Here is a 14,261-nt window from a genome sequence, read left to right as displayed (position 1 = left end):
GTGCTGTTGTGTGAGTCTGACCAAACACGCCTCTGAAACTCTCCAATACTTTACCTAGGGAATAAGTCCTCAGCCCAGAAGCAGTACAGATGTGACGTGTGCGACTACACGAGCACAACCTACGTTGGTGTCAGAAACCACAGGCGAATCCACAACTCCGATAAGCCGTACAGGTAAGTGTGGTGTCTCCAGAACCTAGTACCTGGTTTTGGTTTGGTTTGGTTTGGTTTTTTTGGTGGGACTGGGGTTTGAACTCAGGATTTCATGCCTGTGAAGCAGGTGCTCGACCTCTTGAGCCTCACCTCCAGTCCAGTGTGTGTATTTATAATGAAGAAGTAAGTTAGAAGTAATTTAAAATTCTAGTGCTCATTGAAACACAGGTTAGGAGTTAAGAGTCTTCTTTACCTACTGATTCATGGTCTCCTTAGGTTTGGTGAGGAGTGTGAGCTTTAGGTTGGAATCTTAGAACAGTGGCATTTGTAGTTGCTTTACGCTTTCATTTCAGTGGGAGAGTGAGATGCCAGAGGAGGCTTTGCTGTTCTAGAATACATCACAGTAATTGGTGGTTGGGAACTTTTATTTCCAGCAAAAGTTCCTTAAATTTCTTTTTATTATTATTGTTATACTGGAGGTATATTATGACATTTACAAAAATTCTTACAACATATCATAGTTGAATATCCCCTTGATCATTCTCCTTTATCCCCTCTCCCCCCATTCCTGGAATAGTTTCCACAGGAATAGTTTCATTTTCCATTTTCATAACACGAGTACATAATATTTCAACTATATTTGCCATCCTTTACCCTTTCCTCATATCCTCCTCCTTCCCACTCATGTCAACTCCCACACAGGAAGGTCCTTAAAATTTAAAAGCAGTAAAATTCCCTATGAGACATTCCGTTTTTGAAAATTAAGCTGTTATATGTAGCTATCACATGTAAAATAACATTTTTTACTTGGTTTTTCACAAAAGCAGAGTCTGTGTATGTAGACAAAATACAGGCATTCTCATTAGTAGGTCAGTATCTTAGTGCAGGTTATCTTCAGGATTAGGATCCCTATGAAAGACTTTTTCAGGAATACTGCAAAAGCCAGTATTAACAGTAGCTCAGGTGTGGTGTGCGTGTCATCCTCCATGGACACTGGGAAGCGTCTGGGAGCACGTGACAGGGATGGGGATGCTGGAGTCCTCATGGGAGGAGGAATTTCACTTTAATTTCATGACACAGCATGCCAGAGTCATGTCTAGAATTACACTGTTCTGGGTTCATTGAGGCGCATTGAGCAAACACCGCATTCTGAGAGGTGTGCTGGACCCTTAGATCCCATGCAAGACAAAGAAAGCACCGTCCTTGCTAGCTTGGGGCTGTAGACAGACAGTAGACAAAACTCACAATACAGGCTGAGCATCCCTGACCCAGAGTTCCCTGGGCTGACGATAGCTCAGTGGTGGAACACGTGCCTGGTGTGCACAAGGCCCTAAAAAAAGGAAGAAAAATGCTCCAAAATCCAAAACTTGGTAAGTGTCAGCCTGATGCCACAAGTGGAAAATCCCACACGTGACTTACCACTCCATGTGGTGAGTGTAAACCAAAACATGGATGTACTAAAAAAATACATTGTATGAACCAGGCATGGTGGCACACACCCATAATTCTAGCTACTCGGGAGGTAGAGATCAGGAGGATTGGGGTTCAAGGTCATCCAAGTCAAAAAGTTAGTGAGACCTCACCTCACTAAATAAGCCAGCATGGTGGTGCATGCTTATAATCTCAGCTACACAGGAGGTGGATGTAGGAAGGAGGATTGCAGTGTCAGGCTGGCCCTGGTCAAAAACATAAGACCTTATCAAAAAGTACTGAGAGCACAAAAGGGCTGAAGTGTAGGAGCACTTGCTTAGCAAGTGAACTCAGGCCCTAGTGCTGCCAGAAAAAGTGTGACATCTTCAAGCTGTGCGTATAAGGTATGCATGAAACATGAATGGATTTGGTGTTTCAACTTGTGTCTTGTACCCAAGATACCTTATTATTCCTATGCAAATACTTTTTTTAAAAAATCCGAACTCTGAACTTCTTGTCCCAGGCATTTTGGGTGAGGGACGCTCCACCTGAACACAATTAGGATAAACCTAACTGTTGGAGGAGGTTGGTGATTGATTTCTGAGTCTATGGAAGAGGGTGTCGCGTCTACCTGAGCAGATAAGTCTTACAACTTAAAGATTCATTTTTATAGCTCTTGTATCTTCGGGGTGTTTTCTTAGATCCGACTTGCAGGGTTGGTCATTTGTTCTAGGACCTTCCTATCAGTGGGCAACACCTTCTGGGACTCCTCTTGATGCAGTATCTCCTGAGTCTCATTTTCTAGTCCTGAGACCCTTTCCACTTTGGTCAAGGGCATACTTTACACAGGTAGCCTCCTTGGTCTCCATGGGATTTGCCGCCTGAGAGTATCGAGCAGCTCGTTCTCACCATGTTTTTCTAGGGCTTTTTTCCTTTGCTATCGGCTGAACTAGAATGTCTGGCCACCTTGGTGTCCGATTTAATCTAAGGGTCACAGTGGTTTTTCTGGCTTACTTCAGTTTTGTTGCCTGGTATACTGGTGGTCAGAATTCAGGCTTGGTTTCTCAGCGCATTTCCGCTTCTGTGTTTTGTTAAGGGACATGACCACCAGTACCAGAGCTCCTCTAGAGCAGGAATGCCCTGATGCATGCTGGCCTGTGTACTGGGGCACAGAGGGCTCCTCATAAAATGAGGAGATTTTTACACGGTGGCGACCTCTTCCTCTCTCGTGCCTCCGCACCCTGTGTGGCCGCTCCAGTCCTTCACTGAACTCGTTCGGGTGATCTCGTGCAGTACAGTGGTCTCTAGAGACCCACAGGCCTGCACTCCGTCTGAGCTCTCACTGCCAGGGCTTAGGGCCTTGAGCACACTGCCTCCTCCCCTGTGCCTGCTTCTGTAATTTATAAAGTGGGCACAATTAAGGCTGCGGGCAGGATTTGAGACATGTTATCAGCAGCCAGTCGCAGTAGCTAATAGCTATTGAGCCCAGGTTCTGTCCTCATGCTTCTCAATCATCGGTAACCAGAAGTGGAAAAGAAAAGGCTCATAGGCTCTTGTCATTTTGGAAGCAGAATAACACTGTTCCTGGATAGGCAGGTGTAGCTTATTTTACAAGAGAGATGCCATCCCTGTGCTCTGTCTGACTGCTTCAAAGACGTCAGTGGCTCAGGAGGGAGTGTACTTGCTTCAGACTCCCAGGCCGGGACCACAGATTTGTGCCCTGTGAGTGACTGTGGGAAACCACTCCAACCCCTTCCCCATCTGCGCTCTTTATCTTCCGACTCAACAAAATGCATGGTTCCTCAGGAAAGAAGGTAAAAAGTGAGGACATGGTCAGTAGGCACCATTAGTAAATACAGCAGGTGATATTGCAGGAGTGTCTCGTAGTTTTTTTTTAAGCTGAGAAAAATGTGGTTTGTTGCATTTAGGATTGTGTGCTGGCAGTAAGGAGGAAGGAAGTGGGAAAAAGAAAAACTTCAGCTTCAGGAAACATTGCTAAACAGGAAGTACAAATGGAGCCAGGGTAGCTTAGGTGACTTTGAAGTTCTCCTGGAATACTCCTGCTCCTCTCATCAGGTGAAGGTCCTTTTGAGAAAGTGTTAACCTTACCAGTTTGTTCCTGTATTTTTTTCCACCTTGGATCCTGTCGTGAGTGAGTACCTACCATTGTTAGTGTCTTCAGAATGGCTTCCATCCCAGTGACTCTTGTTTTTGTGATTCTGGAATCAAACCCAGGGCCATGTGTGCTGGGCAGGTGCTCCACCACTGGGCTGCATCCCCAGCCCTAAGCATACCGCACACCACTTAGCTCTGCCACCATTTTCCTCTCTTTCAAAGAGATTAGAAGAACTTCTTCAATTAGAAGATACTGATTAGTCAAATCAGCAAAACTTAGAGACATAAGTCTGCCCAGTAGAATAGGAGAGAGAAATTTGAAAAGACAAGAGCAAGACAAAAGCTGACTGAGCAGTGTAAACTCAGCATCCATGGGCATGCAGCAGATGAGTTGACCACAACCACACTCCCAGGCAGATGACCGCAGCGCTGGCTGGACACTGAAACCACTGGGAAGTGCCTCACCTCTGCGGTTTCTTTCAGGGAAATTGAGAAATTGCAAAAGCCAAATGCAAAGTAAGAGCAGGCCCCCCATAAACTAAATAACCCAGACCAATTAACGTGGATAAATCTCAAAACTACTAAAGCAAAATGAGGAACAAGTTACAGACATTGGATGCTACTGCTATACTCAGAAACATGCAGACAGTTGTTGAGACAAACTAGCAGTAAAGCTAAGAAAGCAAGGAAACAGCAGAGTAAAAATTGTGAAAAGTTGATGCTACTTTTGGGGAAGAAGGGGCGCGAGGTCATGGGGGGCACAGGAGGTCCTGAGGTGGTGGCAGTGCTCCTGTAGCAGGTGCTGCGCAGAGTTGCTCATTAGTTTGAACGGCACACACCTTCTACTGCTCCGACTGTGTGTGGTGAGTTTCAAAATAAAACATCTTTCCACGTGTAGATGTGTGGGAGAAGCAGCTGGAGGCTTTGTTGATCTCTGGAATGTTCTCACAGGCTTTATGCCCTAATGAATTACCTCATATTTGTAGCAGTCTTTAGTGTTCTGTTCCATTGTCCAGGTTTATAGTTACACCATCTGCAAAGGCTTTTCTCACCCTCCGTTTTGACAGCCTCACCTCATTCCTCTCTGTCTGTCCTCAGACTGACACATTCCTCCACAGCGTGCACGGTGCTAGTGAGCCCCGGTGAGCTCCCTCAGTGCAGAGGATCAGTCGAAGAGTTACCATCTTTTTGTACAGAGTTTTTATTTTAAATGTGTGTTAATTTTAGGGGCTGAGGATGAGCTCGGTGGTAGAACAGTCCTAAGGCCCTGCGTTCAATTCCCAATACAGATGGATGAATGAGAGAGAGAGACACAGAGAGAGAGAGAGAAAGAGAGAGAATAGATGGGTAGATGAACAGATTGATAGATGATAGGTAAAGACAGGATTTAGTGCTGTCCACCTGAAGCCGTAGTAATAGGAAATACATGAAATATGTTTGTTAAAAAAAGAAAAATTTGCTGGCACCTGCCTAGCAAGTGTGAGGCTCTGAGTTCAAACTCCAGTACTGCCAGAAAAAGAAAGAAAAATTAAAAAGAAAAAAATCTGACCTGGATTTAACCAAGCCTCCAGATCAGAGCAGTTCCAACCAGGGTGACTGTGTTCCCTAAAGGACACCAGCAGTGTCTTGGCACACAAATGAGAGCTTACGGACCGTGTTCCCGGTGACTGACAGAGGATTCATGTGTCTGCATGTCTTACGCAAAGACAGTTAATCAATTTTTGGAGTTGATATTTTCATGAAACAGGGAATCGCACCAGTCCGGTGATAGAACGCTAGGCATCCATTCGGTATTTCATTTTAAAAGTGTAAATTACATTGGGAATATTAATGAAGCAGGTGTGCAGTGTCAATTTTATAAAACTGATGCCTGTATTTTAGACTGGGATATATACATGAAATGTTAATATTCATTATACTATTGCTAAATTTATGACTGATGTTTATTTTCATCGCTGCTTTCTGTACATCTCTCAGTTTTATAATGAATTCTTGAAAGCCGGGAAAAAGCCACAAATAAAGCCATTCACCCGGCACCCCAAGTACTCGGTAAGGAATAAATGAAATTTTTTTTTAAAGAATGAAACTCTGGTTATATAGAACTGACTTTTCTTTCGGGGGACACTTCTGTATGCGGCATCCATAGCTTATCCTGGGTGCAGAATTCTCGGGAGCTGCAGGGAGTGGTCGGATGTGTGTGTGGAGATGAGTAACCTATAGACCAAAACTTCGTGTCTGTTTCTTTCTCCTTTGGGTGACAGAAATAGGACGGTGTTTCTACTGGATGTTACCAGGAAGTGTTGGACCTGTGTACAGCATCGCACTTGGGAGAAGTACCAGGTGGAGACTCGTGGGCACCCCTGGACCAGCGTGGAGCTGGGTAGCTGGCCACAGTGCCATACGTAGTCACTCTTCTGTATTATTTTTATCATTGCTGTGACTAACCTGACAGGAACAGCTTCAGAGAGGAAAGATATGCTTAGCTCGGGGTTGTAGAAATGTCAGACCATCATAGCAGGGGCAGCATGTGGGAGCAGAGCAGTTAACATGGTCACCAGAAAGCAGAGAAAGGGAATACAGGAAAGGGCAAGGCAAGATAGAGCCTAAGGACATGCGCCCGTGACCTACTTCCTCCAAGTGTGCCACACCTCCCACACTGGTGCCACCAGCAGGGGACCAAGTGTCCACCATGGGCCTGTGGGGACACTTCATATCGAGTCTCTCCAGAGAGACTCGGGCAGGGGCTGTCCACATATATACAGGCAGCCCGCACCACAGTATGGCAACTGAGTAATGGACACACACCAGAGTTTATGGCTGAGGGTGGCAGCATTTGCCATGTTGGGCCTTCTATAAAGATGTTAGTGAAAACAGATTTACTGAGAGCTGTCAAAAAACAGATACAAGCAGGCAAAATAAGTTGGGGTTTCGTGTGTGTGTGTGGCCAATATTGTGATAATTCTGTTGTGCTAGCTAGAAAATCTTACACCTTATAAAGTCTTAAAGAGACTCGGCTGACTGTGTGTGTGTGTGTGTGTGTGTGTGTGTGTGGTGCTGGGTATAAAACACAGATCCTTACACGTATTAGGCAGACATTCTACCCAGGAAGCTGCTACCCCAACCTTTAGGTTAGTTTTTCTTTGTTAAAAATGATTTGGTGGTACTGGGGTCTAAACTCAGGGCTTCCTACTCATGAGCAGCGCTCTACCGCTTAACCTGCACCTCCAACCCTTTGGTTATTTTAGAGTTGGGGGGTCTCAGGAACTGTGTGCCTGGGCTGGCCTTGAACCTTGATCCTCCTGATCTCAGCCTCCAAAGTAGCTAATTACAGATGTGAGCCACGAGCACTTGGCTCAAATGGCTGTTTTGTTACTTTAGCTATCTACATAGTGTACCAAACAAATCTTTTTGTTCTGCTTTCTTGTCACTGCTGATGATCGGTCTTGGTAAGCGTGATCAGTGTGCACTCAAGCCTTTTACCTCTTTCACTCGTCTAGTCCTTTGCTAGTTCTCTGCTCATTTTAATTACAGTGTAATGCTCTGTGATATGAAATAAACCACTTTGTTTCCATGGCCTTGTGAAAGAGCAGTGGCTGAGGGTTACACACACACACACACACACACACACTGCTGTTCCTGATTACAGGGATTTTCTTTTTTTCTTTTTGGCAGCACTGGGGTTTGAACTCAGGGCCTGGAGCTTTCTAGGCAGGTGCTCTACCTCTTGAGCCACGCCCACACCGCACACAGTGATCCATCTTACATGTGTGTCCTTATGCACAGTAAAAGAATGTCTTTAGGTAGCAACGTGGGTAGCTTTGTTTCTTTAGTTTTAGGTATTTCCTAACTGCTCTTTGGAGCGCTCATGCCCACGTGTGTAACCTTTGTGTTCCACTTTCCACATCACCTTTCACATCTTACCAGACTTGCTCTTTCTTTGTTGTTGAGTTTTATTTTCCTTTTTGGCAGTACTAGGGTTTGAACTCAGGGCTTTATGCTTGCAGGCACTCTAGCACTGGAGCCATGCCAATAGCCCCTTCTTGCATGAGGTATTTTTGAGGTAAGACCAAAAGAACTGTTTGCCCAGGTTGGTCTCAGACTTCAGCCCTCCTGACCCGGAACGTGCCGAGACTTCTCCTTTGTGGATCCTATGAGTCCCACGAGCATGATGCTTGTCCCCAGCTGTGAATGGGACTGAATGGCTTTTCACGTTTGTAGTCCTTGCAAGTTCTACCAGGAGCTGCCTATTTAAGAGAACTGGTATTTCTTAAGGTCAAAACCCTTGGCCTTGCCTGAGCCTCAGGACGGGTAATGAAAAGTACTGCTGCACGCAGTCTTCAGCCGGAGGTGGGCCAGAATAAGAGTTTAGTGTTTGCTGTGCTTAATTCTTTATTTACTCTTACGCCATGAGACTTGCTGACCATTCTTGTAGGGAACAGTTCAGATGAGTTCTCTGATTTGTTAAGTTTGTAATTAAGTGTGTAACGAAAATGTCTGAAAAGGTACATTTGCAATTTCCTCAAAACAGGGGCAGTTTCACAACACAGTTTGGTAATCGTGCACTTAGGCATTTACTCAAATGACAAAAATATTTATGCACACAAAATCTGCACATGATTTCATAGCAGGTTTACTCGTAACTGCAGAAACTGGAAGCAGCCGAGATGTCCTTCAGTAGGTGACTGGATAATAACCCATGGTTTGTTCACAAGAAAGCACTGTCATGCCACTAAGAGACGCAGAGGGACCTTAATTGCATCTGCTGTGACTCCAATTATATGACATTCTGGAAAAGACAAAAGGATGGGACAGCAACAAGGTGCACACCTATAATCCCAGCACTAAGGAGACTGAAGCAGGAGGATCTCAAGTTCGAGGCCAGCTTGGGCTACATAACAAGACCCTGTCTCCAAAAAAAAAAAAAAGATGCAGTTTCCAGGAATTCTAGAGCAGGAGGGAGGGCGCATAGGTAAAGCACAAGGGGTTTTTAGAACAGTGAGACCATTGAGTATGTTCCTGTCCTAGTGCATCCGTAACACTACAGAGTTGTTCAGCACAAGCCGTGGACGCTGGTTTCAGCTGTGGACCCAATATCGACTCATCAGTAGTGACACATAAACCACACTAAGGCAAGCACTTAAGATCATTAAGTCATGTGTTTTATACAGGAAATCTACTTCCATCTTCTGTGGCTTTGCAAGTAACTGCAGAATTCATATTGAAAAACCACTTAATTCCCTTTTGCTTTCTTGATTAAGAAATAGGATGGTGTGTGATATTCATTTTCATATTTTTCCTTGTGTGTGGCTAAAGAATTTAGCACAAAGACTTCTACTGAGTTAGAAGTCCTTGCAGCTCTTGTAATAGCTGTAAGTGGTCAGGAGTTTGCCTGAGACTGCCTTCCCTTGTGACTGATCGTGCCACCTCCATTCTAGGGCCTCTGTCACATCACTCTGTGTCTCACAACCTGTCTGTCTTGGTTGAGCAAGATGTTGTCTATCTAGCAGAGCCTCAGGAGTGGTGTGGGCACTGTGACCGTCTGAACAGTGTGAGAGCTCTGAGTTTCCTCACTCCTATCTTCCAGATGTTCTTTATGCGGGTACGTCTGTAGCCATCCTCCTTCCTTGAAGTCACACATGTGGAAGCATGCGAGTGACCAGAATTACAACTACGAGCAAGTCAACAAGGCAATTAATGATGCAATTTCACAGAGCAGCAGGTATTTGTTCCTCCCCTCTCCCTTTGTTGCTATCTGTACATTAAAGTTAGGATTGAGTCTACTCATCCTGCAGGGCGGCCCACTCAAGACTTGGTGTGTTTTGTTATGTTTTCTTTTGTTTTGAAGAGTTCTGGGGAAGTCCGCTGGGAAAACTCTGTTCAACAGCAGTGAAGAGAGAGCCGGTCCGGTGGGTGGAAGTTCAGAACACATGGTGGTGTCCTCGGAGCTGACTTCCCAAGCCCCTGGTGATGTCATGGATCCCACTGAGAAAGTGAAACTGAGCCCAACAAGCAATACCTCATCTAGTTTAGAAAAGGCCTCCAGTCTGGCCCCTCCCGGGATGGAGTACTGTGTTTTACTCTTCTGTTGCTGCATTTGCGGTTTTGAGTCAACCAGCAAAGAAAACCTCTTGGATCACATGAAAGAGCATGAAGGCGAGATTGTCAATATCATCCTCAACAAAGACCCCAGCCCAGCTCTGCCCACGGCCTAGCCCACCACACCACACACAGAACCAGCGGGCGTGGCCATGGAACCACACTTGCAATGAGACAGCTTCCAAACAAATAAGCAGTGAGGATTCGTAATATTTTGAGGGAGGGGAGCAGGTCGAGGAGGCAGCAGAAATGTAATCCTGTGTTGACCTTGTGTGTTTATGATCACAGCTTATTCCACTAGAAATGAAGCAAACGTAGTGATGAGTTACGAAGGGCTTTTCAGGAGTCTTCTGACACTTGTCATTGAGCACCACTGTCCTCAGAGTGTCGCACTGTGTGCTCACTAGACAGGCCTCTGCTGGGAAGGGGCAGCTCATAGAGGGGGTTCTGTTGTCACCAAGAGTGAACAAGGACACAAGTGCAGGGCTCCCCTAACCTCATAGGAATCTATCTCACTCTTAACTTCGGGTGTGTCCTTACTCCCTGAAAAGGAAAAGTAGACATTAAAGAAGTCAGATATTGTCCGAAATTTATAGCGACTCTCTTGTTGGCAAAGAAGGAATTAAGTGAATTCCTTCCAGACTCAAACCAAATCTCAAGTTCAAGAAATGGTGCACTCAAACAGTGCACTTCTCAGAGGTTCTTTTCTGAGTGCTTGAAAGAACAGGGCACACTTCTCCATAGTTACCTATGCCCTCTAATCCTCTGCTGAGTGAAACTCACTTGTTATCTGAAACAGTCTTAAAGCAACCAAATACGAAGATTTGCATTTTACCATCAGGCCTTGAAAACAATTTGAATAATAAGATAAAAATCACTTGGAAGGGTGGGTGTGGTGGGAGATACCTGTAATCCCAGCACTGAGGAGGCTGCGGCTGGAGGATTGCAAGTTCAAGACCAGCCTGGGCTACATAGTGAGAGCCTGTCTCAAAAACAAATTACTTGGAGAAGCGATAAAATTCAGAAGCCTCTTGAAGTTAGTACTGCTGTTGAAATTTTTCTTCTTGGAGTCTAGTTAGTTATATTCAGCAGAAGAGGAATCACCAAGCCTCCCTACGATATGGTAAAAATAAGATTGGCTGCAGAAATACTGATGACAAACAGCATTTGGCAAATTGAGTGTAAGAAGACAGGAAAGGCGCCTGAAAGTGCCATTATCTCACTAACTACGTGTTTGAAGGACAGCTGCTTCAGAGGGCGGAGAAAACAGGGTGTTGTGTCTAGTTCTGGTCACTAGTTTACGCGTGGCTTTGTGAAAGTAAACTCTGCCTCCGGGTCAGAAGGCTGATGGCCAGCAGTGCCATCGTCCAGAGTCCAGGCTGTGAGTGGGGTAGTCAGTGGACACGTTAGGAGGGAATTTTGTTCCTGAGTCCAGTACGAATGACATGAATTACTGGTTACAACAGCATAGGAGCTGTGGAAGTGGTGCCAGACATGTTGAAACATGGTTGGATTTGGGTTTTGTGGGGTTTTTTTTAAGTCTCGTTTTGATGATGATATTTAAGCAAACAGAATTGACCATAACTTTGCAGCTCTTTGATTTAGGTAGCTTTAATTTATTTGTGAAAGTTAATCCATTTCTGACACATGGTTTTTAAAAGGGTGCAGTGAATTTATATATACTAAATTATATTCCCCCAAATCCACTGTATGTGGACTTAAGTGCATTTTTTTCCTATTTTCAGGATTGAAGCATTTACATTTAACTTTAAATTCAAATAAAATAACTTAAAACGGTTCCATTTTATCACTTACTGTTGCTACTCGTATCACAGATCAGTTTCTCATTGCGGTTACTCTGACTCCTTGTTTCCTTATAAAAACTTCTTATCCTTTAATTTTAGGTAATCATTTGGAAAATAATAGTTTCAACAGTGCAACTTTGTAAATTACCTTTCTCAGTTTCCTTAAATCCCCTCCACTGATTATTGCTTAAATTTTCTGTTGGGATCATGATTTGAACTGTCACCTGACCCTGGCTTTGCAGTGTCCTAAGCTGTCCTCTGGCGTGGGAGAGGCCGTCCCTGCACCAGGGATGCTCTGCAGTCCCGTGCTCCTCCACGGCAAGCTGTAGACAGTGTCTTCGAGAACAGTTGAGCTTTCTACGAGTAATACTGAAGCTTAAATATGCTCGTTATTAAAGATAACCTGTAGGATAAAGGAGTTTCTAGGAGTGAGTTCATCACCTCGAGACCTGTTGCCGTACAAAGCTCATGCAATTTGTTTTCTGCTCTGAAACCTAAAGTTCAAAGACTTGACAGTGGAAGTAGTTTTTAAAGGGAACTTGCTGGGTTTGGGAAAGGTTAGCACTGGAGGCGATGCTTCTGTCCACTGTGAATTGTGCCCTTCGGGGCTTCGTGCTTTTTCCCCTTCTCTAACAATCCCAACGTGGCTGGTATCACCAGTGTCCCAGCAGCACCGTGCTCAACCCTGCTTGGCGTGCACACTGTGTTCTGTGGCTCCACCTGCCAGGCAGTGACACTGGCTGGAGCCTTGTGTGACAGGTCTGTCAGTGATCCCTCTGTTTTTCTCATGAAGCAAGTGGCCATCTGTTTACATTGTATGTTCCCGAGGAGGACTGGCTTGACAAGGGCAGCAGGCCTGTCATTGAGACTTAGCTTGTAGTTTTCACAGACACGTATTTAATCTTCGTATTGTACAGCAAGGTGCTCTGAGTACTACTCTAGGACGCATATTTAATTGAGATTTGAGGTTGATATTCATGAGCGTGAATACATGTATTTTTTTAAGAAATAAGTATTGTGTAACACTATACGTTGCTTCGTTAGCCAAAGCATAAAGTCTTCTGGAACACTGACGTGTACAGACTCTGATTAATTCTGACACTGTATCTTATGAAAATAGGATGATTTGCATTTTGTAAAATTATCCTGCACATGGAGCTGCATGCCTTAAAAGCCGAAACTCCAGGAGCGCGCTCATGGTAGGACAGCCACCTGTTGAGAACCTGAAGCAAGGTCGGTAGCGCTCGCTTCTACTACCTTTGCAGATACTGTACAATGTTAGAGTAATTTATTTTGCTTTACAGGAGTTTGTCATGTATTGACTTTAATATTGTATTTTGGTAATAAATTTTTTGTTAAAAACACATGCCTCTGTGTTTTATTAACCACACAAGACGCTCATTTGTATCCTCACTCACTAACAAGCTCTCTGCCTTCCAGATCTCATGTTTAGATTGTGTGCTTTCTGTTCTGAGTGTCAGGGCTGAAGACCCTCCGGTTCTACATGACACTTAGCGTTCTTTACTGAGGTTACAGGAATGAGCCCAACCTTCCATCACCCCGGGGTCTCTCCCAGCGTCTTTGGACATCAGATTGGTTGCACTGGCCAGGGACGCTCCCACTGCCTGACTGCACCCTAGGGTCCTAGGCCATCTCGTCTCATCTTCAAGTAGCTCAGGCCACGTCTCCTGCCAGTAGCACTTAGTCCTTGGTCCCTGCTGCTGTGGGATGACATGATCGCATCTCACACTGTGCCACCCAGCTCCAAATTGGGACAAGTGCTTCAGTTTGGTTGCCATAGCCACAAGTGACTACTGAGCACTTGAAATCGGACAGATTTAGTGCAAAGAACTGTAAAGCGTCTGGGTCTTTATATTGATTGTGTGCGAAAACAATGGTGTTTTTGATGCACTGGGATAAACATTAAAGTTGAGGTGAGAGCTGCACCTTATTAGCTTTGACTGGTGGAGAAGAGCAACTTACTAAGGGAAAGGTTTCTCTGCGCTCACAGTTTCAGTCCACGGCCAGCCGGCACCATCACTTTGTGCCTGAAATGAGGCAGAAGTATGTCATGTTGGGGGTTAGCATGTGGCAGAAGACACTGCTTACTTCATGGTGGCCAGGAGGCAGGGGAGGGAGGCCTGCTTCCTCCAGGCAGCCTCCTCTCCTAGTTACCACCACCTCCTAGAAAGGCCATCAGTAGATGAATCCATCAACAGATTGATCCACTGATGAGGCACCAGTCACTTCCCCATCTAGCCTGGAACACATGAGCCTTTGGGGCCATCTCATAGCTGAACCTCAGTACACCTGTTTTTTTTTTTTAATTGGGGCTGGTACATGTTTAATTCCCCATGTGGCCTATATTCTGCTTGTCTTGGGTGCCACGGTACAGAAGAGACTGGCAAGCTGTGGCCCTCACTTTACATCCAGTCTCCTGTTTTTATAAATAAAGTTTTACTGGAGCACAGGCACACCCATCTGTTCAGGGGTCACGTCTGGCTCTTTTTAAGGTACAGCAGCAGTACAGTGTCCTTGTGAATGACAGACCATGTGGTCCACAAAGCCCAAATTATTTACTATCTGATAGAAAAAGCCTGCTGACCTCCAAGTTAAAACAATGGCATCATCACTCACAGTTTAAAACTGCAAAACAGCTTTTTGTAAAGATTCTTCTAGTCTA

At 44.9% G+C, this 14,261-nt stretch overlaps 1 protein-coding gene and 1 long non-coding RNA gene across 9 annotated transcripts in view; one reads left to right on the top strand and one right to left on the bottom strand.

Annotated features, from left to right (window-relative positions):
* Znf507 (zinc finger protein 507) overlaps window positions 1–14,261 on the top strand; it is a 35,641-nt gene that overhangs the window by 14,975 nt on the left and 6,405 nt on the right. For 5 of the 7 annotated variants that reach the window (XM_074058825.1, XM_020182052.2, XM_020182050.2 and 2 more), the window contains 3 exons: window positions 59–173; window positions 9,262–9,396; window positions 9,523–12,940. In XM_074058825.1, coding sequence (XP_073914926.1) covers window positions 59–173; window positions 9,262–9,396; window positions 9,523–9,889 — 617 coding nt within the window. In that variant the 3' untranslated portion in view covers window positions 9,890–12,940. The other 2 variants (XM_074058827.1, XM_074058826.1) reach the window with 2 other exon arrangements.
* Window positions 10,699–14,261, bottom strand: part of LOC141418223 (uncharacterized) — a 27,099-nt gene continuing 23,536 nt past the window's right edge. For both annotated transcript variants that reach the window (XR_012442908.1, XR_012442907.1), the window contains exon 3: window positions 10,699–13,626. This is a non-coding gene — a long non-coding RNA (uncharacterized lncRNA). The remainder of the gene's footprint in view (window positions 13,627–14,261) is intronic.

The sequence above is a fragment of the Castor canadensis genome, chromosome 16, assembly GCF_047511655.1.
Source record: "Castor canadensis chromosome 16, mCasCan1.hap1v2, whole genome shotgun sequence".
Taxonomy (NCBI): domain Eukaryota; kingdom Metazoa; phylum Chordata; class Mammalia; order Rodentia; family Castoridae; genus Castor; species Castor canadensis.
Note: the sequence above shows the minus strand (reverse complement) of the source record. Positions and strands in the feature narration are given on the sequence as shown.